The 23,037-nt window shown below is 39.4% G+C and overlaps 1 protein-coding gene across 6 annotated transcripts in view; it reads left to right on the top strand.

The window, feature by feature from the left end:
* RARB (retinoic acid receptor beta) overlaps positions 1-23,037 on the top strand; it is a 325,201-nt gene that overhangs the window by 253,515 nt on the left and 48,649 nt on the right. For 5 of the 6 annotated variants that reach the window (XM_061997204.1, XM_061997205.1, XM_061997208.1 and 2 more), the window contains one exon: positions 2,910-3,058. In XM_061997204.1, coding sequence (XP_061853188.1) covers positions 2,910-3,058 — 149 coding nt within the window. The remainder of the gene's footprint in view (positions 1-2,909; positions 3,059-23,037) is intronic. The other variant, XM_061997207.1, reaches the window with a different exon arrangement.

Raw genomic sequence — 23,037 nt, 5'->3', positions numbered from 1 at the left:
AGGAATTGTGAAGTGACCAATTGTTTGAGAGTCCCTGTGTGCTTAAGCTGCATTCAGGTGTTGGGTGACAGCACTGAGCCTCTGTTTTCTCAGGTGAGTAGGGACCCTGAAGTGTCACATCCCTCAGGACAGGACAGCAGGGTATGGAAAGAAGTTGTTTTTCTTTGCATTTTTCATAAAATTGTAAGACTACTTTAAAATTGCCTCTTTGGGAAACGCCAACTGTCCACCCCTCAGCCTTTCTTTTTATCACGTTTCATGTGTAGACATGCATAGAAGAAAGAGAGTTCTGCTGTCGTGTGTCCATCAGCCACCAACATGATACAGAAATAATGCTTTATACCTTCTGAGCATGAGTCGCTATAGATGCCTGCACCAGATTTGTTCACTTCTGTCCTCTCAGTACATATATTTTCAAATAAGGAGTTTAAAATGTTAAATACACATAAGAATAAAAAGTCAGAAGCCAGAGTAAGAGTTGAGCATATGTAACCTGAGTTCAAGCCTTCTCCAGAAAGCTGTATCTTACCTGTGATCAAAAGTGAACGTTCCCAAACTGGAGTTTCTTACCAAAAAAACCCACAACTCTCTACACAGTTGTTCGGGTCATGCAAGTATTATACTGAATATATTATGCCCTTTTAGTGGCGCATATATATATATATATATATATATGAGTGTTTTAGGTAGAGTCTTCTGGTTTACATCATCTCTTTCTTTGTGTATACCTTTTCAAATTGTCCAGAAAAAAAGTTCTGTATCAGCACCTTTAGCTCTTCAGTTTCTATGTTGTGTATTTATGACTTGAGCTAGTTGCTTAATTTCTTCTGGGTATCACAAGTTCCTGGTCCTCAGCCAGTGCCTGACTGATGTCTATTTTTCATATGGTTCCTGGTCTAAATGCTACTATTTGTTGCTGGTGCTTGTTTAGTATGAAATCATGAAAAAACAGAAGTGTATCAATACTATTCCTCAAAGACTGCTTTCCCCAAACTGAAATCACAGAAGGATTGCAGGAGTGCAGTTGTTTTATTGAATGACATAACCTTGTTTTCCCACAGGGAGCCTAAAAACTGCCTTTTAGATGGACTGGGAGAGTTGAATGAGCTAATATGAAACACATTGTCTGCTAGTATTAGAGTTTTAAAAGTAAAATTTTATCATTCCATAGACTGATTGAAAGCCACCATAATTCGTGTATGAACATGAAATAAGATGAGGAATATTAGAGGCCTCTCAAGGGCCTTTGATGAATTTAACTTTCATTTAAAAGTACTAATAGATTATTGATTGAAGCAGGATGGCTGTGCAGAGATCAGTAACAGGGGACTCTATGTCTCTCTTAAATACCAAAAATTACTGTTGAAATGATCATTCTTGTCTGAGTTTTCAGTAAGAAAAAACTTCATTAAAATTTTATTGGTGCACTAGGAACCTCTGTAGATTTTTAATTTGCCAAGTTTCGATGTATTTAGTGCTGAATGAGAGAAGTACAGTTCTAGATGTTGTCTTAATGTCATAATATATGGAGATACATTATTTTAGTTTTCTGGGTTTTTTCACAGCCTTCTTATTGTTAGATATATAAATATTTTTTTTCCCGTTGGAAAGATATTTCTTTCCTTAAATTAAGAGCCTTTAACACTTCACTCTAGCATTTGTTTTCTTCTCTTTCTTGTCCATGAAGTTGATAGTAGCTTAACTCCAGTAAAAATGGCAGAAAGGGGCCTTCCTCTCACAAGTGATCAGAAGTTGCATCATGTTCTGTGATGCCCTCTGTGGATTCTGCAGAACACAAGCTGACAATGAATCATGAGTTTAATACAAATGTATCATCTTTGTAATCTGAAAAATATCATGTACAGTAAATCTTGTCTAAGATTTTTCCACTCAGTAATATTCTTTAGGGCCTGCTGTTAGTACTCTTGAGATTTAGCTCTGCAGATAGTGCCTCATATTTCTGGATAGATCTGAGTTCACAGATCCTGACATTTCTGTATATCTGTTGAAAAGTTAGAGGGATTTATCTGAGAAGCAGCAGACGCCTAGGTGAAACATGAAAATGTATTGCACATCTACAATAAATGTGAGGAATGATGACAGCATATCACAGAAAACTAATGCAGATGTTTTGGAAAGATGTGGTTCGCATGTCTTATCTCGCATGGTAGAGCTTTCACATCATTTCCCTGAAAGGGATAACTGGCTTTTCAGCAGGTTCAAAACAAATGACCATCAAGAAATATTAAGGCAATAAAGGGATGTGGGGTCATAATGTGCAAGTAGCTCTTTCTCAGAGAGGTTTCGTGATGTTACAAATCCTAAGGCAGGTAAGGAAGTCTTGCTGGGTTGTGCTAGTTTTACAGATAAATAATAATTAAAAAAAAACTTGTTCAGGTAATTTTCACTTCAGGTCTTATACTTAGTCGTTTGTCTCTTCATATATGTCCTGATGCATGCTGCTATCCTGCTGTGGCAGAATTGGAAGTGTTACCTTTTGTAGAAAAAGGTAAGAGGTTGGGACAACGGTCTCCCGAGATTAGGTAATAATTAGAAAATTGTACACGACACAAACAGTTTCTCTTTGAAGGCTTGTATCCAGAACACATGCAAAGTTGTCCATTTTTGGAGCCTGGTAAGAGATACAGGCCTCATATCTGGAGTAAGCTGAAGCTTTGGTGGCGTTGAGTAGCTGGATCATGAGAAATAATTGGGTACTTTAAATACACTTCTGAGGCTATAGTCGTTACTTGCCTTACTTTAGTTTCTTTGAAATTTTGCTAGGAAAGACAATTGAGCATTTATTATACAAAGAAAGATACAAGCCGTTTGCATAGTTATGATACAGTAAATGATCAGTTATTTGAAATTCATTTGTGAATAAATTGCATTTCTTTTTTCTTTTGTAGCAGTTGAAACTCAGAGCACCAGTTCTGAGGAACTTGTTCCGAGTCCTCCTTCACCACTTCCACCCCCTCGTGTTTACAAGCCCTGTTTTGTCTGTCAAGACAAGTCATCTGGATATCACTATGGTGTCAGTGCTTGTGAGGGATGTAAGGTGAGTCCCATCATCTCCCTTTTCTTTTGTAGGACTGCATTTCATTTTGGAGAGGGCCAAGGCAATGCAGTTTGGAGTGAATTTTAATTCTGATTCAGATTAAAGCCAAGTAAATTATCGTCATGCCTGGAATTATTTCCATTTATAACTTCTGCCAAAGTATGTCTTTCAGGGGTTTCTATAAGTATTGATTAGCATGAGGATGTGATCGTAGGTGCAGACGTAATAAAAGAATAAGGTGAAAATACTTCGAGACTCTTCACTGTCCATCTGAAGGTCAGATATGCCCTGAGAAAGCACATGTCTGTTGGCTGCTCTCAGCCTTCTTCTGTGTGCTGCTGCCTCAGTGTATCTAGGGGATGGAATTTGGGATCTGATCACCTGGAAATTTTTTGCATAGTCTCTAATTATCTAACAAATCTCAAATTAAATTGGGAATTTGAGGATTATCAGATTTGTATTTGCAAAATTTGACCTGGCAGACTACAGTGCCAGCACATCTGCTAGCTGCTTCCCAGTGCTGTGGTTGTCAGAGCATAAACTGACTGTCCACAGGATGCAGTAGCGCAATGTGCCATTCTAAAGCAGAGGACGTCTACAGATGAGATGCACATCAGAGAAGCAACGTCAGCTAAACCATGTGTGTATGTCAATTACTGGAGATGTACACACAGTGAACATTTTGTGTGCAAGGAAGACTTGAAAATGTTAAATGAAATAACATAGGACAGATGCTCCCATAGTTAACTGTTAGCTACGATACCTTAGTGCAATGTTCTTTTGACAGTTAAAGAAAAAAACGATGGTTTTCTTCCTCCAAGTTAAAATAGCTGTGTAGTGTTTAGTACAGTGAAGATATTAATGCATGCTGAAAATATGTGCTATATCCATATAAGTAAAGTTATAAATTAATAAAAGGAATTTTGCTGGTTTGTTTGTGTGAAATGTTCTAGTATTTTTCCGATACTGTTCAGTGAGCCATTTTTACTTTATTCTTTGAACTTGCAACCTTTTCCACGCATCGGCCTTTTGTAGTGACATAAAATATCATAGTCCTTGGTTTGTGTCACTAGGTGAAAAGCTATAGGACTGGAGTATGGTTCCCCCCCTATTTTGTAACTGTAGATCCTGAAGTAGTGAAAAAAACTATTTAAGCTCACCTCAGTTTTAGAATCTCTTTGTGATATTGATTTTTTTTCTTGAATATCTGTATTTTTTACTTTTAGATGCCACAAAACTATCAAAATTTAAGTGTCAATTAGGAAGAACTATGGTAAGAATGTGTATTAGCAGATTTCGTTAACTAGGAAATGTCGTTGTACTCAGATGCTAACACACAATCGTTTGCTCACCCACATGTTCTCTCTAAGCACAGACAGAGTTGCAGATTAGGGCAGAAAGGTCCCATGTCCCTAAGACTTCTTTTTTTTTTTTTTTTGGTAAATAGGCAAAAATATACTGTAGGGCTTTTACTGGCATACTGCAAAGTGTTTTCATAAATAATTACAGCAAGACCACACATGTCAAAATACATAAAGAAATCCATCTTACGTTAGGCATTATTCAACAGCAACCAAAAAAAATGGTGTTCACTTATTTGCTAATTTGCAAGGAGGAATAATTCAGGACTTATCAATAGCTGCTGTTAAAAGGAGGAGAAAAAAAGTACTAGTTACATATGAAACTTGTCAGTTTATGCAAAATAACACGGTTCCAAAGCAGTAACTTGACTACTTGAGACTGGTAGTGTTTAGGTTAGTTGATGCTAGGTCTTCAACAGTTTAGACTAGGATTTTATTTATCTCTTCCACTGATTGAATCAACTTCTTTTAGTGAGTGACGGAAACTGACAGAGAACATAATGAGACCACTGGGTCAACCAGTGGCCCCTTGCTGGACAGTTATGTACCACATTTGCTGTTGAAAACTGTCTGGGCATTCAGGTCAGCACAAGTGATGTGCTGGATGACAGCAGACCAGTAGTGACCACAGCACAAGATACAGCCTCGGAAACCTCTACATTGCCAATTTCTGCTCTTTCTCTAAAGAATGTTACCTTTTCCTCTTGATCTCTTTTGGGCTGTTTCATTTGTTTCTCTTTCTTTCATGTACATTTGCTTTAACACAGTCATTTGTTGGTCTTGCACCATAAGAAAGCTGCCACCTTCTAATTTTTATTTCTAACCATCCAGGCTCTTGCCTATATTCAAGTCTCCTTTCACTCTTGGTTCTCAGTGTTGGTTGTTCATGGTTCTTCTTCTCTCCAGCCATCTTCATACAAACATTTAACCAGTTGCTTTTTGAGTTTCAATAAACACTGAGCATTGAGCACTGTGCTACCTTTCAGTTGGTTAACCCATGTTAATTAGAAAGCCTATGTTTCGCTGAAGACTTCTGCTTGCCATGGAGGTGGAGTTTCATGCTGGTTATCTGGTGAATCAGGGAGCAGTAATAAGGAAAGAATTCATGTAACAGCCTTTCTTCTAATTAAGAAACACTATTTTTTTCCTTACCTGAACACACATCTCCATGCAATTTCAAAGAATTTTATTTTCTTTGCGATCTTCCAGTGAAGATGACCAGCATGTTTAAAAGCTGTCAGGATGGGAAGAGGCAACCTTGCTTACAGAGAGCTGGGTTGCACAAAGCTCATTACATAAAAATCTAGACTAAAATATCAGCCAAATCGAGTATTAATTCTCCTTTTTTTCCTCCTTTTCTCTGACCTTATTGCCATTTTCTCTTCCTTCACTCCTCTTTCCACTATTTCTTTCTTCACCTGATTTGCAGTCTCTGTTCTGTGATGTTAAACTTTAAATGCGCTCCTTTTCCCTCCTGCATTACACCTCCTCCTGCTCTGAGCTCCATTTCTCAAGTCTTTTCCATTTTCCTTTCTGACTCATTTACCTTCAAACTTCTGGCACTCCTGTTTCTCAAGGGAAACAAATGGAGAACTCTGCTCATATATTTAAGTAATTAGGACCCCATTCATTTTGTTTTTCTTTGCTGACTTTCCCTTGGTTTTCTTCTGGTTTTTTCTCCATTTCCTTCTCCTTTGAACTCCAGTGAAGCTGCTGTCACAGTGATCGTCAGCAATTTCCATCTAGTGCAAAGAGACAGTTTTCTGTCCTTCAGGTTTTGGCTTGATGAGAGACTTTGATTCAGTAGACTTTCTTTTTCCTGTTTTTTAGGACTCTTTAGAGTCAGTCTCCTTCTACTTTACTTACTGAAGTGGTTCTTTATGAACTTCATGATGCTGTTCCCTGAGCTCTAGTTATTTGACTTTCTGTCTCAAAAGCATGTTACTGACCTGTGTTATGGTAGACCAATGGAGGAGATCATGGCAATATTCTGCTTATAAATGGATGTATTCTTAATGGAGACCCTTACACCCAGGAGGCTTTGGAGAGCCGTGGATGGTGATTATGACCTTGTGATGCTCAGTTTGGAAACCACTGCTCTGGAAATCTTCTCTCTACTGTCACCAACCCATGGATGATTTCCAAAGTGACCCCCATCTCTGACTTCTCCCCTGCTGCCTTTCCATGATGTGTCTTCTTGATGTTTGCCTGGCTGCTACCTTGAACAATAGAGTTCATGAAGATAGAACTTAACATCGTTTCTCTTTTGTGACATTACCAACTGTAGTCTCATGGTGTGCAGTTTTTTTGGACCATTATGCCATGATAACATCATTTCTGATCTGCAGTATTGTAATTCATGCAATTCATAATCTCTTTTCCTCCAGAATCTGCCTTCAGCTGCCTTCATTGCCAAACGATTGCTTTAATCTCCTCATCACGTGGTCATTAGATTGGTCTTTTCTGTCTTCCTTTCCTCTTTTCCCACTCACTGTCATCCTTGGGCCTTATTCTTTTCAAATACCTGGGAACAACCTCGTAACCTTCTCTGACAAACAGTTTCTTGGTATTCTAAGCACCCTTTTTTTTTAAGTAATCCTTCTGTATTTTTCATTACCAGTATTGTGTCCCGCTAGAAAGACTTTTCTGTGACTTCTTTTGATATACTAGTCTTTTCAGGTTTTTAGGGGCTAGAGTGCTTCATAATGTACACTTATGAGCCATAATGAGATTTTAGGAGCTGTCTAAATAATTGTAAGCTATCTTGTTTCCTAAATTTAGTATGTTTATGCTGAAAATTTTATTTGTGATTATAGATTTAGAGTACCTGATTCCCTACTTTCCAAATTTGGAGTCTGAGAGCTTTGAGAAGATTTTTTTTGGGGGGGAGGAGTGTTTTTACCTTTCTAGGTGTTATGCTGCAAAAGGCTGATGTACCTCATAGCCTGTCAGTGACTTTGTGCACATATCAGAATCTCAAAACTAAACTCATCTTCACAGTGCACTTGTATATTGTAAGAAAAATCCCAAAGCCAGTCCATCTTTTTATGTGTAAAAGAAAATATATTGACAACATTCAGCTTATTTACAACTTTTCCATTTTGTAAACTGTGTGACATTTCAGAGGCAGGTTTCAGAATCTACTCGTGTGTTTCATGACCTCAGTTAAAGACTTCTGAAATCTTTTTTGGTTTGTTTTTTTTCTCCCCTGGTCTCTGGGTGTTGCTCGATAGCACACAAACAAATTCCATACAAAATGAGCAACTTGAATTTATCCAGCTGGTACAAGTGGTTATTGGGCAGGCTGTCACTGAAAGCTCAGCTCTTTGGTCCTGACTCGACTCATCATTGTAGACAGCTTTGCAAAAGGGAGACTGAGAGTAGTGGACTGGATTCACCACACAATGCCATCATTGTGTGGGCGAGGAGGAGAAGCTGGTGTTCTGGCAGCTTCAGCTGTCTCTGAAAGCCTTGTTTCTTGTTCTGGGCATTTAAAAGGCGGCATTCCTCTGCTGGCAATTCTGCCTGGATTCCTGGCTCGAATTTGGTGGGCAGCAAAGATGCCTAGAGCAGTTTCAGAAGAGAAGACAGCAGAGCGTATAAGAGGGTAGGTTTACGGTCCAGCAGTTTTGTCTGAATGATCAAGGTGCCTCTCTGCCTATTGTTGATGCTAACAGACAAAATGTAGACAAATGTACTTCAACATCAAATGATCCCAGGTTGACTTTTATCAAAAGAGAAGCCTAGCTTTCCTTACACCAGAGTTTTGGTATCAAAACACATCCAATGTGGGATCATTAAATTAAAACAACAGCCACATTTCATCTGTTTTTAAAGGTCTTCAGCTATAAAAATATATTTGACACCTTCCAGACTCCATTTTTAAATTATTTTTTTGTATTGCAAAGACTTCAAGCAATATAGAAAACAGGCATTGATACAAACCTTGAAATTTAGGTCTGTAATTCTGTAGGACTGACTGCCACAAAAAGAGATAAGCTACACATAGAAGAAGAAAAGAGAGAAAACAAAGCTGGTTTTGCTTTATCCACACTTGCTGATCTGTGTGGATGCTTAGCCTGGAAAAAAGCTGTCATTTTGTTACAGCTTTATCTTACTTGCTTACAGATGCAGTGAGAGGCAGTTCTACAACTTGGGATGCAAAATTAGTTGTCTGGCTTTGAAGACTGGTCTCCTTCTGCAGTCAGTGGAGAGAGAGGAGCTCCTCTGCTGTCTGGTTCAGAGCATGTAAACTAGATCTACTCCAGGTCACTGTCCTGAGCAGCCTGTCCCCATGAGCCATTGCGTTAGGTGCCCAAAGCACAGCTGTGCTAATATTCTCCATGATGACCTCAGAGTTATGTCCCTCTGGACACTGCAAGGCTTGGGGTTCCCCTGCTGCAGGCTTTGAATGCATGATTAGCATCAGTCAACAACGGCATTACAAAAGGCTACTGACAGAGAGTGAAATTGATTCACTTATTTATTTGAAGTTAGATGGCAAGGATATTATACTTTGGTCTGCAAGAAATGTTGATGAGTAGCTTAAAATATTGTAGCGATTGTCACAGGAAAATTCTGTTCATGGAGCGATGTCTTTTGGGACAGATGCCTTTTTCTTATAGTAATTACTCTTGCATCATGTGAGGAGAGATTTGCATTTTCTTGGGCAGTTCTGGGACTATAAAGGGGTCTTAAGCAGCAGTTCTTTTTGATAACACCACTCATACATGGTAGCTTCTGGCTGTAATGTAATTATATTTAAGCCTGTATTTATGCTCCTTTGTGGGAACTGAAAGATATAGACATAGAATTTTCTTAGTTATCTAACTCTTAAAAATAAACACAAACTTCAGAAAACCAGCTAATCGGTATTCCATATATTTTTTGGCTTTCTTTTCTTGGTTTTAATAACCTGCAATTGAAACAAAAGGTAAGAAATGTAAAACTGAAAATGCATGCACAGTATGATTTGTTTCAAAGAAAGAAGTAATATTGTTTGCAGCAATGCAATTGCAAAAGCTTCTATTGGTTCAAAGAAAAATACAGATCAGCTTGAATGATCGAGCTGTATTCGTCTCCATTTAAACTGTATTAGTAAGTGACAGTGCCAGCAGTAGAGATGCTCGCTGTCGTTCCTGCGGCAGCTATGAAAAATTCCTCAAATCATGGGAAATTGCTCCTAGTTTCAGCTAAATCAACAATCATTTTTTTGGAAGGTGAAAAATGTATTTTGAGATACATTTCTGCATACTATTAATATCATCTGATATAAAACTGTAAGCACTTTGCAGTGGAGGAACGTTCAAAGCCATTTGTTTGCAGAAGGCAGTGCTGTCTGCAGAGACACACTAAATGAGTTGGAACTCATTTAAATGTAGTACTGAAAACCTGGAATTTTTATACATTTCCTACTTCCAGAGGAGACCCAATTGTTTCAGTGCTGTCCTTGACATTATATTTTTTTCAAATAACAAAACGAGGAAAGCCAGTTGTCCTGTGAAAAGCTGGTATCTGTTTCAGTAAGTTCTTCATCAGCTTTTCTCTTTGTTTGGAAGATAAAACTTTTGCCAGATACTGAATTTATTTCAAATTTTGGAAGGATGAGGAAACATATTTATTGGAAGCTCACTGAGAGCAAGTAAACATAGTTAAATAGATGGGATCAGGAACAAAAATGTTGTCTTACCATGTATTTTTAAATCCCTCTGGTTTATGTGAATGACATGAATGGGGGGGGTGGGAAGCCACCATGACAGATAACAAAGATGAAAATTGTGTTGTGTGTTTGAATGCCATATTTGGTTTCTGGTGCTTTGGGCCGCAGTTCTGGATTATACCTCTGGCCCTCCGCTGCGCAGGGCACAAAGAGCAGTGGTGTCCCCAGTGGGGTATGACACATACATCCACAGCTAATCTTCTTATCCTGCCTGTTGCTCTCAGTCATAGACTGGGGCTCATCTTAAGCTGTGACAATAGTTGTTTTTACTAATTAGGTTGTTTTGTTCCGTTTTTTCTGGCAGTGATGCCCGTGCTGTAGAAGTGCAGACATTACGCCAAATTACTTTCTAACTGTGCTAACCACATTGCTCCGATTATTTGTGAGCGCAAGTGTTAATATCCTATCAAAACAGGAACTGGAAACTGCTCTCTTATTTTGCATAAGCTAGCGAATCATGATGTGTAACTGTTTGACTTAAATCTTGCACTCCCTTCTCATGCGAAATTCCTGAAACTAACAGTGAAATCTTTCTCAAGAAAGAACATCAGCTTCAGACTCTTAAACTATGGTGCATTGGTGATCAGACGTGTTATTGGGCACTACTTTGCCAGGATGTGTACCTGGAAGGTGTCTGACTGACATTTAGCACTTGTCCTGCATGCAGCCGTCTCCCATGGACGGTTTGGATGCAACTGTCCTATTTCAGAGGCCAAAGGAGTTGACTAAGGCAGATGTGGACTTTCCTATCGTATGTCAGCCAGCCATAGTGCCCATGAATGTTCCCAAGACCACTTCTTAATATAGATGTAACCTTCATGTCTGCTGACCTGGCATATCTTTGCAGAGTCTTTGGCCAATAACCAATCAATCCATAACAGCTACTCTTTTTTTCCATTTTCATTATTGTTGTTGTTGGTATTATTACTGTTATTATTTTAAACCAAAACTCAACTGAAATTGTTGTGTCTTGCTCTTCTGATGGTGTCTATTCCTGTCTATAACTGAGAATAAAAAACATAAAAAGAAGAAACTTATGTGTATATACCTGTTGGTATTGAAGCCGAATCATAGTTTCTCACACCAAGGTAAGTACTGAAGAATCCTTTTGGATGTGTTTGTCACATTTCTGTCCAGTTTCACCTGCCCATATCTGTTGTGACTTATTAGCAGATGATTGACAGAACTGAGGTTCACACCAGATCAGCAACTTACACGTGGTTTGCAATAGTTTCCACAGAACTAAGTGAATTACATGTATGTGTCAGTGTGCTGTTTATGCAAACCCCATTGTGACCTAAGGACCAGAGATGCCAAAAGCAGGGGGGTTGCGATTCAGGCTAGTATAGCTGCCTGCTGAGAAGTCCACTGGTTTGCATGCCACGGATGTGGAGTGTGTTTTTATTTTCCTGTAAATAGATCCTAATGAATTTGACTTTTTCAGTTTTCTTCACTAGAAAGGGGGAAAAGCCTTTTATTTTGTTCTCATATTGACAATCTGTTTCATAGCTCTCCATTAGTTTAAGGACCACATGTGGCCTTTAATTATGGCTGTGGAGTACAGGCTGTCCTGTGCATGCCCAGAAAGCTGTTAACAGTGTAGGGAAAAAAAAGCAGCTTTCCACTGTTTTTAATGCAACATTTTATAATATGATCTTTAAAAGTATTGTTTGCAGCTTGGCAGGTAAGGAAATATGGATATCTGAGCAAGCATCTCAGAAATTAAACTCTGAGATTTTTTATTAACAGTAGTAGCCTACCGTGCTTTTATCCTATGCCATATTTATTTATGCTTATCGGACAACAACTACAGATGTGTAAAATTACAATGAACTAGCTTTTGTTTTCTAATGCTGTAACTTCTAAAAGAAAATGACTAATGAAACATTGATAGAGAAGGATATGCAAGCAATTGATCCACTGAATTTAGATTTAGGATAGCGTGCCAGACCTTACAAGAAAGTGCTGTTTTACCTGAAGATAGAGGGAAAGCAGAATCATAGAACAGTTTGCTAAGTGTGGTTCTGGCTGAATGTTGACTTAGGTGCTGATGAGATGGTTGGAGTCACTGTTCTGCTTGCTTTACACATATTTTTAAATTGTAGTTTGCATTTTTTTTTAACGAGTACTTAAAGATTTTAAGTGGCACATCTTAGAGAAACAAATCCAAAATTAAAGGCTTTCCTCAGTGTACAAAATGTAATTACCTAATTCTGTTTGCTTACATGTTAAGTAGATATTCAGATGCTCTTCATTTGCTACTTGTTTTGAAATAATTTTGGAAGATACAACTATCTATATTTTCTGGTTATTGTAAACCATCATCCAGTTCGTAAGCAGTCAGCTTCCTAATTTGCAGTAATACTTTGGCCTTGGAAAGTCACCTTCCATTGCTCTCTGTGCCTACTGACTGACCTGCTAATGGAATCAGAGATTCTTTCTAATCCTGAATGAAGAGTTCCTTTGAGGAAATTTCCTAAAGGGATATTTTCTTTAGCTTCTTCTGGAAACTGAGTTCAATTGAATTTGCAGCATGGATCCCAGAGATATGTTCAGCTTTTGCAGAGCTGTTTTTCATGAAATTTCAATCTTGTACTAACTAGACAACTGGGTGTATTTTTCCAATATTTGGTATTGCCAGTACAGTCAGCTTTACGGATTCTTTCTTCAATTTTTTATTGTATACAGTCTTCTTTTCCTTCCCCCAGTAAAACAAAACAAAGCAAATGTGTTGCTGAAAAAAAAATCTTCCATTTTTGAGTAGCCATTCCAAAAATAAGAAACTGATAAAGTTAAGATTATATCCATGTAGCTGTCTTTCCCTCTTTGTAGCTGCAGCCTTTCAGTATGGATGTAGTGTCTCTTGAGTTCCCTACGAAGGGCACAGATGTTGTGTCCTGCTTCCTATTTTGTATTATTCTGATTATTTCGGAGGAACTTCCCACGTATAGGAGACACCTCTAGATGTGACATCTGTGCAGCTCAGTACTCCAGTTGTAAAAGCTTCTTATAATGGTAAAGAATCCATGCATTCAGTTCTGTAATTGTTAGTTTTGGTATATTGGTACAGTAACTATTTAACTGGTAGTATACTGCAGCTGGTCTGCCAAATATTCAGGGTCCCTGCTCATAAATTGTTCTTCTCTTTGATAATATGCAGGAGTCCCCACAATTTCCACAGCTCAATTCAAGAGACAGCTGAGAAGTAGAAAGATACTTTTGTGTATAAAGTCCCTTATGATTTCACATAGCCACACTTAAAATTTCTCATTTAATATATTTTAGTGGGAAAAGTTACTATGCAATAAAAACTATCATAATACCTATGTTTAAAGGGGAAAGGTATATTGTTTCTGGATCCCCATTCTAGAATAACGGATGCATAAATTACAAGGTGAGACAGCAGTCCTAAGTATTGCCAAAAAATGTAGATTTGACTGGCTGTAAATGCAGTCAGCAGTTTCACTCTGGCTACAGCAAAGCTCGATGACTGCTGGGGACCCTTTCCCCGCCAGAGGGGAGAGCCAGCAGGCCCCAGCCACAGCACTTGAGCAGGGTCTGCTGTCGCCTGGAGACAGGGAGACTGATCTAATGCTTATAGAGCAAGTTTGTTCCTGTTTCAGAGTCTCTTTAAAAGTGACAATTTAATGGGACACATTACTGTCAGCTGTGGCCGGTTCCCTGTCCCTCCTCCCAGGCGCTTACTAGGGAAAGCAGAGATTTATAGCCGTGGTGCAGCCACTCTGATGGGCTACTGTTCACTCCTCCTGCAAGTGTCCTGGCTGGCTGCTCTCCAGATGAATCTTCCCAACAAGGGAGAGGTCTTCCCTGTCTCCAGAGTGCTTGGCTGGCTTTCGAGCCCCGTGCACCTATGATAAATATATACATAAATGATTAAGTTCTCGCTTCAGAGAGCACTGTGATACTCATGTGCCTTCTGCTGGCCCAAAAGAGTGTCAGCGCTCCAGATTAGAAACTGAGCATTTCAAAGAAAGCTCTGCAGCCCATCATTTTTTAAATGAATGAGTACTGCCGTTGGTTTGTCGGGTTTTTTTTGATCAGAGGATCAAGGCATTGCTCAGATGCCACTGCAAATGATTTTAACTGGTCCACACATCCAAAGTGATGCACAGCAACTGCTATGTGTACAGAAACAAAAGTGAAAACTATGCATTTTTTTAAAGGAAACAAGAAAGGGAGTGGTAGATGAACAAGAGAGAGTGAGCACAGCATCCAGAAGCCAAATGGATAAGCTAACTAAAAAGACCTTTTATCTTATCCCAAGTCCATGTGATTTTCGTAAACCAAAAGAATGATCGTCTTGTGATTATGTGAGCTCTGTGCTTGAATCTGGCCATTGATTAAAGTCTGGCAGGGGAGGGAGAAAACAGGAAAACATCTTGCTAAGATTTTCCTGTGTTAGATTAATCAGCCCCAGTTCATTCACTCGTCTCTGAAAGGTCATATTTTCTTGTTGAAGTTGCTCAGTTCCAGACTCTCTTGCTTCTCTACATTTTAGCCAAATGAACAGTGGTTCTCAGCACTGGGCAAGGTGGAAGTAGCAGCTCTGTGTTTGTCCTGTAAGCTCTGATGCTTTCTAAGGGTCTCAGGGTGATTTGTATCAGAGTTTGCAACAAGATACATATCTCCTATATGTGTTACCTTAAGAGTCCCTGTTGCTTGGCGGAAGGAGTCACTTGATTACTCTGGCTCTGCTTGTGCAGTTGCTAATCCCTCGCCCTGGCACAGACAGCATTTCATCCACCTTCCACAGCCTGCCTTTCCATGTTGTTGAGACCATTTTGACTGTGTGTATTTTGACTATGTACAGGAACTAGGCAGAGGGGTATAGTCACTATCTCGCTCTTAGAAATGGTGGGTTTGCCAAGCTGATCCAGCTCCAACTCACCCCTCTGCTGTCACTTTTGGTAATGAGTTTCAGCTGCAATGTGGAAAGGTAATTTTCCTTCACTACTGCCAGTACTAGAGAGCCAGACTTGCATATTTCTGGGTGTTTACTTGATCTCTGTTTTCTAGTCTCCAGGCACCCGAGTTTCACTAAACTCTGCATTTTACAGGGGTTTAGTGGGTAGTGCTGCATTTGCAGAGTTTCTTTGTCACTGAATGCAGGGAAATGACAGTGCAGCATAAGGTAATAAATGCAAGATATAACTTGTCAGATTTCAAGAGATCTGATGCAACATATTTGTTTCAAGATCAATTGTCAAAACTAAGAACAAAAAAAAATTGTGGGGAGATAATGAACGTGTGTGGATGAGTCATTCAGATGCATGCCTGAAAAATGTACCAAGAAGCACAATCCTCAAGACATCTGGTGTATTTTGGCATGTTTATGTCCATGTTATTTCTTTTAAGTACTTTAGGGTTGCTTTCTGCATTGTTTTCATACGTCACTTCATTCCTCCTCGGAAACTTCTCTGCTACAGATGGAGCACATTTTAAAACTCCTCCCAGGTCCAACAAAGACAATAGGAACACACTGGGTCTCAAAGACAAGCATGAGCCGTGCTGTGGCACAGCCAGAGCCAACTCCTTGCTGGCCATCCTGGCAGGTGGGTGCTGGGCTGGCACCTGCAGGGAGGCTGGGACATTGCGTGGACTGCAGGCGTGCTAGGGAGAGAGCAGGGAGCAGCTGCCAGCACACACAAACCATGTGAGTTGCTCTGTAGTCAGCTTGCAGGCAGATAGACGTATTTGTGGCAGAATTTGCATTATTACTTCAGCTGAGCTGTAAACATTTGCCTGCTGGTAGTGAATTAGAAACTAGCACCTCTATGAATTTCAGATGGTGCAGAAGTGCAGGGATTTTTATATCAGCAGACAATTAATGAAAGTCCCCATGCCACTTCTGTTAAATAACTGTGGTGCCAAATAGGTGCAGAACTCTGAAGGCTGGAAGGGGGGAGGAGGAGGAGGATGCAAAGCCTGCCCATGCAGGGAATTTCCTTGGAGCAGGCACATACCTTCCTTCTCCCTTGTAGGTTTGTGTTTGAGCTTGCCCTTTCCTCTTTACATGTTTCAGTCTCTGCCAGCAGCTAAATGGAGAGGCTAATTTGAGAGACTACTACAAGTAATTGCAGCATAATAATTGCATAGCTAACATGAGTCTTTTCCTTGTCCTGCTTGCTACAGGAATCTGCATGTCACTGCATGGATATTGCTTGGCAGGGACTCTTTGTTTGTTTTTACTAAGAGGTCTGCTACTTTCTTAGAGAAGCTGTTGCTTTGTGTCTTTCCTTTGCAGCTCTGTGCAAAAAAATCCCATGTGTGTCTAGTAAAATCACGACACTGTCCTTGGAAGATGATCCGCTTGTTCCAACCACCCAAAAACCCAATGGGTAAAAAGGAACCCAAATTAAGAGCGTAAACCAAAATCAGTCATACATTTGGGGGATAACAATTTGGAAAGTCTTTCCTGATACCGTGCTTCCATGCAAGAGAGCAGCTACATAAATGGTTTGGAAAAGTGTCATTCTTTCCGAAGAAATACTGTGCTTAATTAATTCTTGCTCCTGGGAGGTCAACCTGGGGCACTCATTATTGTCTTAATTGGTGGTATAAATCCTGAGGCACTGGAGGGGAAGAGAAGAAAAATACGATGAGCAGGTAACAACATATAGTGTTGGGTAAGTGCTAGCCCAGTTGTATGACCATCCTAGTGACATTTTATGGTTTTATTGGGTTATAGCTCTAGTCCTCCAAAAATTAGGTTAAAGGGAATTGATTTGCATAAACAAAAATATAAGAAAATTGCAAAATGCAATAATTCATTCTTGAATTCTCCATTACCCTGCGTGAAATAACTCGATGTGCTGCAACTCAGGAAAGCGTTTCTTTGATCTCCTGTTATTCGTATCAAATTATATTCATTACTCTTCCCATCTGGAGTTTCCTAGCAGGCCAAAAATCATCCTACAGACATTACTGAAAGGAAGTTAACTGTAACTTTTTAATTATATACATTTCATCTCCTTTTCTTTTTTTTATTTAATTTGAAGAAAGCAGATGGAAGTGCATACCAGCGCCTTTCTCTCTCTTTAAATTACTGAAGTGCAGAAGCAGAAAATCTCAACCGTTCTTTCCCCTCACATATTGTTTCAAGGTGATGACTATTCTGTCTGGAGGCTTTGACATGTTTGCTAAAAAGGTCAGGAGTTCAGTGAAAATCGAAATTGTGGAGAAACCCATGCGTAGTCTTAGGATGCTATGATACCCTTGCTGGAGAAAACCGTTGTTGCAGATTTGCAGCTGAATGAATGCATCTCCCCTGTTTCATCAGTAGCTGTGTCTCTGCCAGCTGACCAGAAGTGTTTAATGCTCCTCACAAAAAAAAAAAAAAAATCGACATTTTAATGGTTTGGGGCATGTTTTTAACATTGGGACAAAGTTTGTTGAATCAGAATATATGTCAACATAGGACATCATGAAAAACAGAATTCATTTCCACCAAGTGGCTAATTGGCATTAGTAGCCCCATGAATAATTTCCTTCAAGCTTTGTCTTAAAAACTGACGTTTGTTTCTTGCCCTTTGAGGACCACAAGACTTTTTTTACCTTAGAAACTATTAGGATTTATAATTTATTTTCATCCAATTTATTTTCATTCATTGTGGTAGCTTATACTTTCGTCATTTGCCCGTCTCTGTCCTCTGGGCCTTTTCTTCTTTTTAAGAAATGAGAAAATGCTGGAAATTTTCAAACTTTTCTGTTTGTGTAAAAATAATGAAAAGAGAATAGCCCTTAGTGGGTTGCTCTTAGGTCCACAGGTTCCCATAAGCAAGATGTGGGATAACACCTCCTTACTTTCATGAAGTGTTTTGAGTTCTGTTTATTTTTAAAAAAAGAAACAAAAAAAACCCCAACCAAAAAGCAAAGCAAAGCAAACCAAAAGCAAGCAAGAAAAAACAAATGATCATAAAAAAACAAACTCTAGTTTCGATAACAAATGTATGTTTCTTTGGTCGTAGAGGGTTACGACTGCTCTTCATCTACAGAATATATGCCGAGACAAGAGGAAATGCGGATGGTGAATGTTTCTACTGGAAGTAACAGCAAAACCAGACAAACGCACAGCACTTCCCAGGGCAGACTGGTGCCCAGTCCCTGTGCTGCCAGGCAGCTGGCATCTCTAGGTGCTCCCTACAAGCTATTGACATTTAACAGCATTTAGGCATTTATTTTTGCAAAGATCTGTCTGTCCTGCCTTGACATACATCATCAGCACAATTTCCCTGCTTCCTGGCAGCGAGCCTTCTTCTACTTATTGTTGTAGCTGCTTCCATTTTGTGTCGGCAGTGGTTTCCAGACATAGTGTCAGACAATTAATTTGTTTATTCTGCAAGCCGTGACTTCCAAAGCGTGATAGACAGTGCAGACATCCCGGAAAAGTGCTGTGCAACTGGGAATACACTCATTTTAGCTTCCTTTTAGATAGCTGCTTTGGCAGCTTTCATTTCTTGTGGGGTCTCATGTTCCAGCTGCAGCCATTTTACAGTGTCTTTTGTACTATGTGCAATTGCTTAACAACACATGCTGGAATTTGTAGGTTATTTTTAATTTGTAGGTTACTTTCTCTGCAACTCCAGTTGTGCATATTATCAAAGCCTTTCAGATCAGATATTCCTAATTAACAACTAAAAATAGTGTGTCTCTGCCCTAACCCGACCTCTACTAGGACTTTGTGAGGAAAGGCGTTTTTGGTATTTGACTGCTGCCACCTGTAATAAAAATATTGCAAACCACATTCAGTTCATGAATGCACTTGGGCAATTCCCTGGACACTGAGCAAAGTAGTTTTGTGCAGATCTCGTCACTGAGAGAGACCTTAAATGTGTCTGTCGATGCTCCAGAGCATTCTTACCTTGCCTAGGTATGTGTTATAGGGCTAGCAAGAATAGAGGATAACTTGAATGATAAAAACATATAGACTAAAAAGAGTTTAAGCATCACAAATGGATTTGTTTTGTTTAAAAAGTACATATTTGTACAGTCAATATTTCAGAATGAACCTAAGTATGACTGGTTTCAGGTATATTGTGGGCTGGATTTTGTTTTCAGTTGTTACTGGTTTTATCTTTCTCTTTACAGCTCAGTCAGTCACAGTTTATAAATGACTGATAAACTGTACGATAGTAAAGTCCTTCCTAGTCCTCTGTTTGTTATATGATAAAGCAACGATACCCTTCATTCAGAAGCTTATTTTGAAAATTTACCAGAGAATGGCTGACTGTATTTGGGAGTAATCAAAGCTGAACCAGACGAACCATGCAGGCTGTTTAAACAGATTGAGCTCACGACAGCCCTTCTCCGCTGATGACCCTGTCCCTGGCTTGCAGTGCAAGTTTTGAACTTGTCAGCCCACTACATCTGCAAATAAGATTTGGCATGCCCTACCATGGCAAAATATTTTTAAGACGTTATTCAGATCAAATGATCCATCTCTTCATGCAATGTGCATAACTTGGGCTCTAAATCATCTGACTTGCCAAAATCAACTGAACAGTGAAGGAGAAGGAGTTGTATAGAAGGGTAGCCATTCATTCTGACAATTCTGTAAGACTTCATAAGCTTAAACACTTAATGTATCTTGCTGACTTATCCTCACTGAGCTCCTCTGTGTTCAGGTAGTGAATGGCATTCAAAATATTACTGAAATAGTTAATATGCTCCCTAGGCACTGCTGCTCTGTATTGAGCTCTCTAATTTTGACACACAGGCAAATACTACAAAAGTAAGTGTTGAATGGGATAAGGTGGTGGTTTTTTTGGCATTGTGTTAAAATTAGATTGACTAAATAGGTTATTTAGTTCTAAGCAATAGACCTAGTAAACTGGGTTTATGTGCCGCTTGATACATACGGGTTCACATATCACTCTCTGCTTTCAGTGCAGCAGATAAGATACCAACACAATTAAAAGTGAAAAATAATCTGTCTGCTCTGCCGGTGGTGGATGCTCAGAGAACACACGCTGATACAATAGGTTTCTGAATAATTTATACTCAGCATTTTTTCCTTGCGCCGTAAATGAGGATGCCTAATGTGGCATGGTCAGAGCGATACTCTATCTGTCATCCATTAAGATAACAAGATTGGTGGGCCTGGGAGGAGCGTGGCGTGGTGCGCTCAGAAAAGATGAGATTAAAAATTGAAATGTTTGTCCAAAGCGCTCTGCAAAAAGGCTGCCGATAAAAGCAGCTCAGGAGGACGGGATTCATTCAGAAACGCGGGAGCTTTGTTTGTCTCTGCTAAAATAAGATCCGCATCCCTTTCAAAAGTTGTGGATGAAAGGAATATTAGAGCAAATCACTGTTCCTGATAGGCCTTCAGTGTAGCTGCCTCTGCTTTAAATTCAAGTACTGTGTAGGTGCTGTCGAAAACAATTATGTACGACAGTAATGCTTTATGTCTCACAGAATGGGGTTTTTATATTCATAAGGCATTTTAAATTATAAAGAAAGAATCGTTTGTGCTTGTTTTTGGCACAGGAGTGTCTCATCTCCCGCCACAGGTTGTTAATTTGGACGGGATGCTAAAATATTTGCATAAAAAATTGCTCATGTGAATATTCAGCCAAATAGATTCCTTTCAAGGTGAATGTACTAACAGTAAGCAGTAGCTTGTTTTCCAAGAGCCAGTAAGTGCTAGAAGTTGATTAATTTATTAGTAGTGGTGGTTTGCTGTCTCTGAAGTTTCTGACAACTTCTTAAAATTAGGTCACATTTGGATTTTCATGGTTTTTAGATAAATTACTGGGGTTGTGAGATCAGATGGAAGTCATTTGACAAAAAGCACTTGGGAGAAAACTTAAGTCTTGCTTCTGACTTTGCTATTTTTAGTGAACAGGCCTGTGCTGTCTGGAACTCAGCCTTGAAATGGTTTTAATGTGCTTTTCCGCTTAAGCGGGCAACAGGCCTCTGCTCTGCCCATCCCAGTGTCCTGCAGGTTGTCCTCTTGCTGCAGAGCTGCAGGTAACCAAAGGTGAGGTCCAAACCACTGCAGAGGGACAGACAAGATGTGGTCTGTGTTTTTTAAAAAGCCCAGTGTCCAATTCAGGAAGTGTTTCTGGCCATGACCCTGCTTGTGATGCCACTCAAGACGTGGCACAGCTTATGGAGATGTCTGGGCAAACCGAGCCCCAGCACCAAGCAAATGCTCCTCACGTGCTGCTGCTCAAACTCTTCTCACTCCCCCTCTGATGGCTTTGCTTTTAGCAGTGCCCTCCAGTTCCTACAATTCTCTGATTCTGTATGCAAAGAAACAAAGTAATATTTATAATCTGGGTATTTTTCTTAGTGCCTCTGAGGAGGAAAATTTAAAGATGAAATCTTTTTGGTGACATACTGCTGAGCTTTTAAAATGATATTGCCACAAATCTTAGTAGTATCCCAGTGTTGTCTTAGAGAAGAGTACTTGGGGAGTGGGCACTAGTATAGTGTTGAGGTCCTTAGTTTTGAGCAAGACCCCATTATACTTGTTTTCACCTGAATATTTTATATAAAAAGTTAATTTTTCCTTTTGTTTCATAACTTCAGGAAGAAAATAAAGTACAGGTATTAGAAAATAATTTGCAGAGCAATGGTCTAAGCTTTCACAGTTAATATCTTTGTGTCTTTCACTCTGTAGAACATTGTCCAGAGAAGTTAGGCTGTTGAAGAAACTCTTCATTTTGACACAGAGATCTGCTGCTTCTTAAGCTTTTTGTGTTAGTAATGACTTCATGAGTGCTTTATGCTTGCTGTCTGCAGAAGTTGGGTCCTCATTTTCTGTTGGGCTGTGTGGTCAACTTTGTACATTAGGGACTAAGACAGCCTCCACCACCCTCCTTCCCAATGGGCTCTAATTAAACCCTAGATTAAAAGGATACAGAACCTGTGTCAAAATATCAGAGCAACTGATCGATCAGTGGGTGCCATTAGCTACTGGTTATACTTCGGCGAAGTACAGGTATATTTGGAGGAGACTGTTTCCTCCTTTCTCTGTATTGGGTGACACTTCTGAAGCTCATATTTCGTTTCAGGTAGCATCTGTGTCATTAAACTGGAGGTCTCTTGAGCACAGCCGCACAGCAGCCTCTGCCCCGCGGCATGTGCAGGCAAACAGGAGGCTTGGGGGATATTTTTTTAAGAAGTTTACTCCATTTATTCCCTGTGGTGAGACAGTGGCTGCACCAGAGGGTCATTTTTGTTTGTTTGTTTGGGCCATTTTGTTTCCTGCCCTGTCAGGCTGCTGATAGGAGAGTTACTCCATCAGTGACTGTGGCTGTTTAATTGGCACTGGATTAAACTGGGGTGGCTTAGCTTCCCTTGCGTCTTTCTAACTAAAAAGTGATGACCGAGTAAGCTGTATAAAGACCCTTGAACCAGCACAACTCACACTTTCTATCTGTTGAATTAAACCAAAATAGATGCCATGGTCTCCTCAGTGTTCTAGTTAGTATCATCAGCAATTACCAGAGAGGCAGCACCACAATTGGGAGAATATCAAAGCAAGAAAATAGTAAGTAATTATTACCATAAATTTTCTTCTTGGCAAGCAAACAAATGTACACACACTTGCTGTGCTTTCCATTGTAGATTCAAGTACAGTTAGTGATCTGAAATGGGAAAGTAAAATATCAGTGTTATTGATAACTTAAAAGCTTTTAGTTTTCTAAATAAAAAGCTTTTAATTTCTTCCTCTGTGTCCACTAGGTTAAAAAAAATAAAGAAGTGAAGAGCTTTTATTTACCTCTTTGATGGTAGTATTAAGTATGTTCTAAGCTAGAGGATCTAACCTCAGGATGAGGCTTGCTTGTGCAAGAGCGGCAGAAAAGTATTGCCAGGGGTTACGTGATTAAGGAGGCATTTTTCAATTCTGAGTGAATCTGAGGTATTTTCAT

This window comes from Colius striatus, chromosome 5 (assembly GCF_028858725.1).
Source record: "Colius striatus isolate bColStr4 chromosome 5, bColStr4.1.hap1, whole genome shotgun sequence".
NCBI classification, from domain to species: Eukaryota; Metazoa; Chordata; class Aves; order Coliiformes; family Coliidae; genus Colius; species Colius striatus.
Note: the sequence above shows the minus strand (reverse complement) of the source record. Positions and strands in the feature narration are given on the sequence as shown.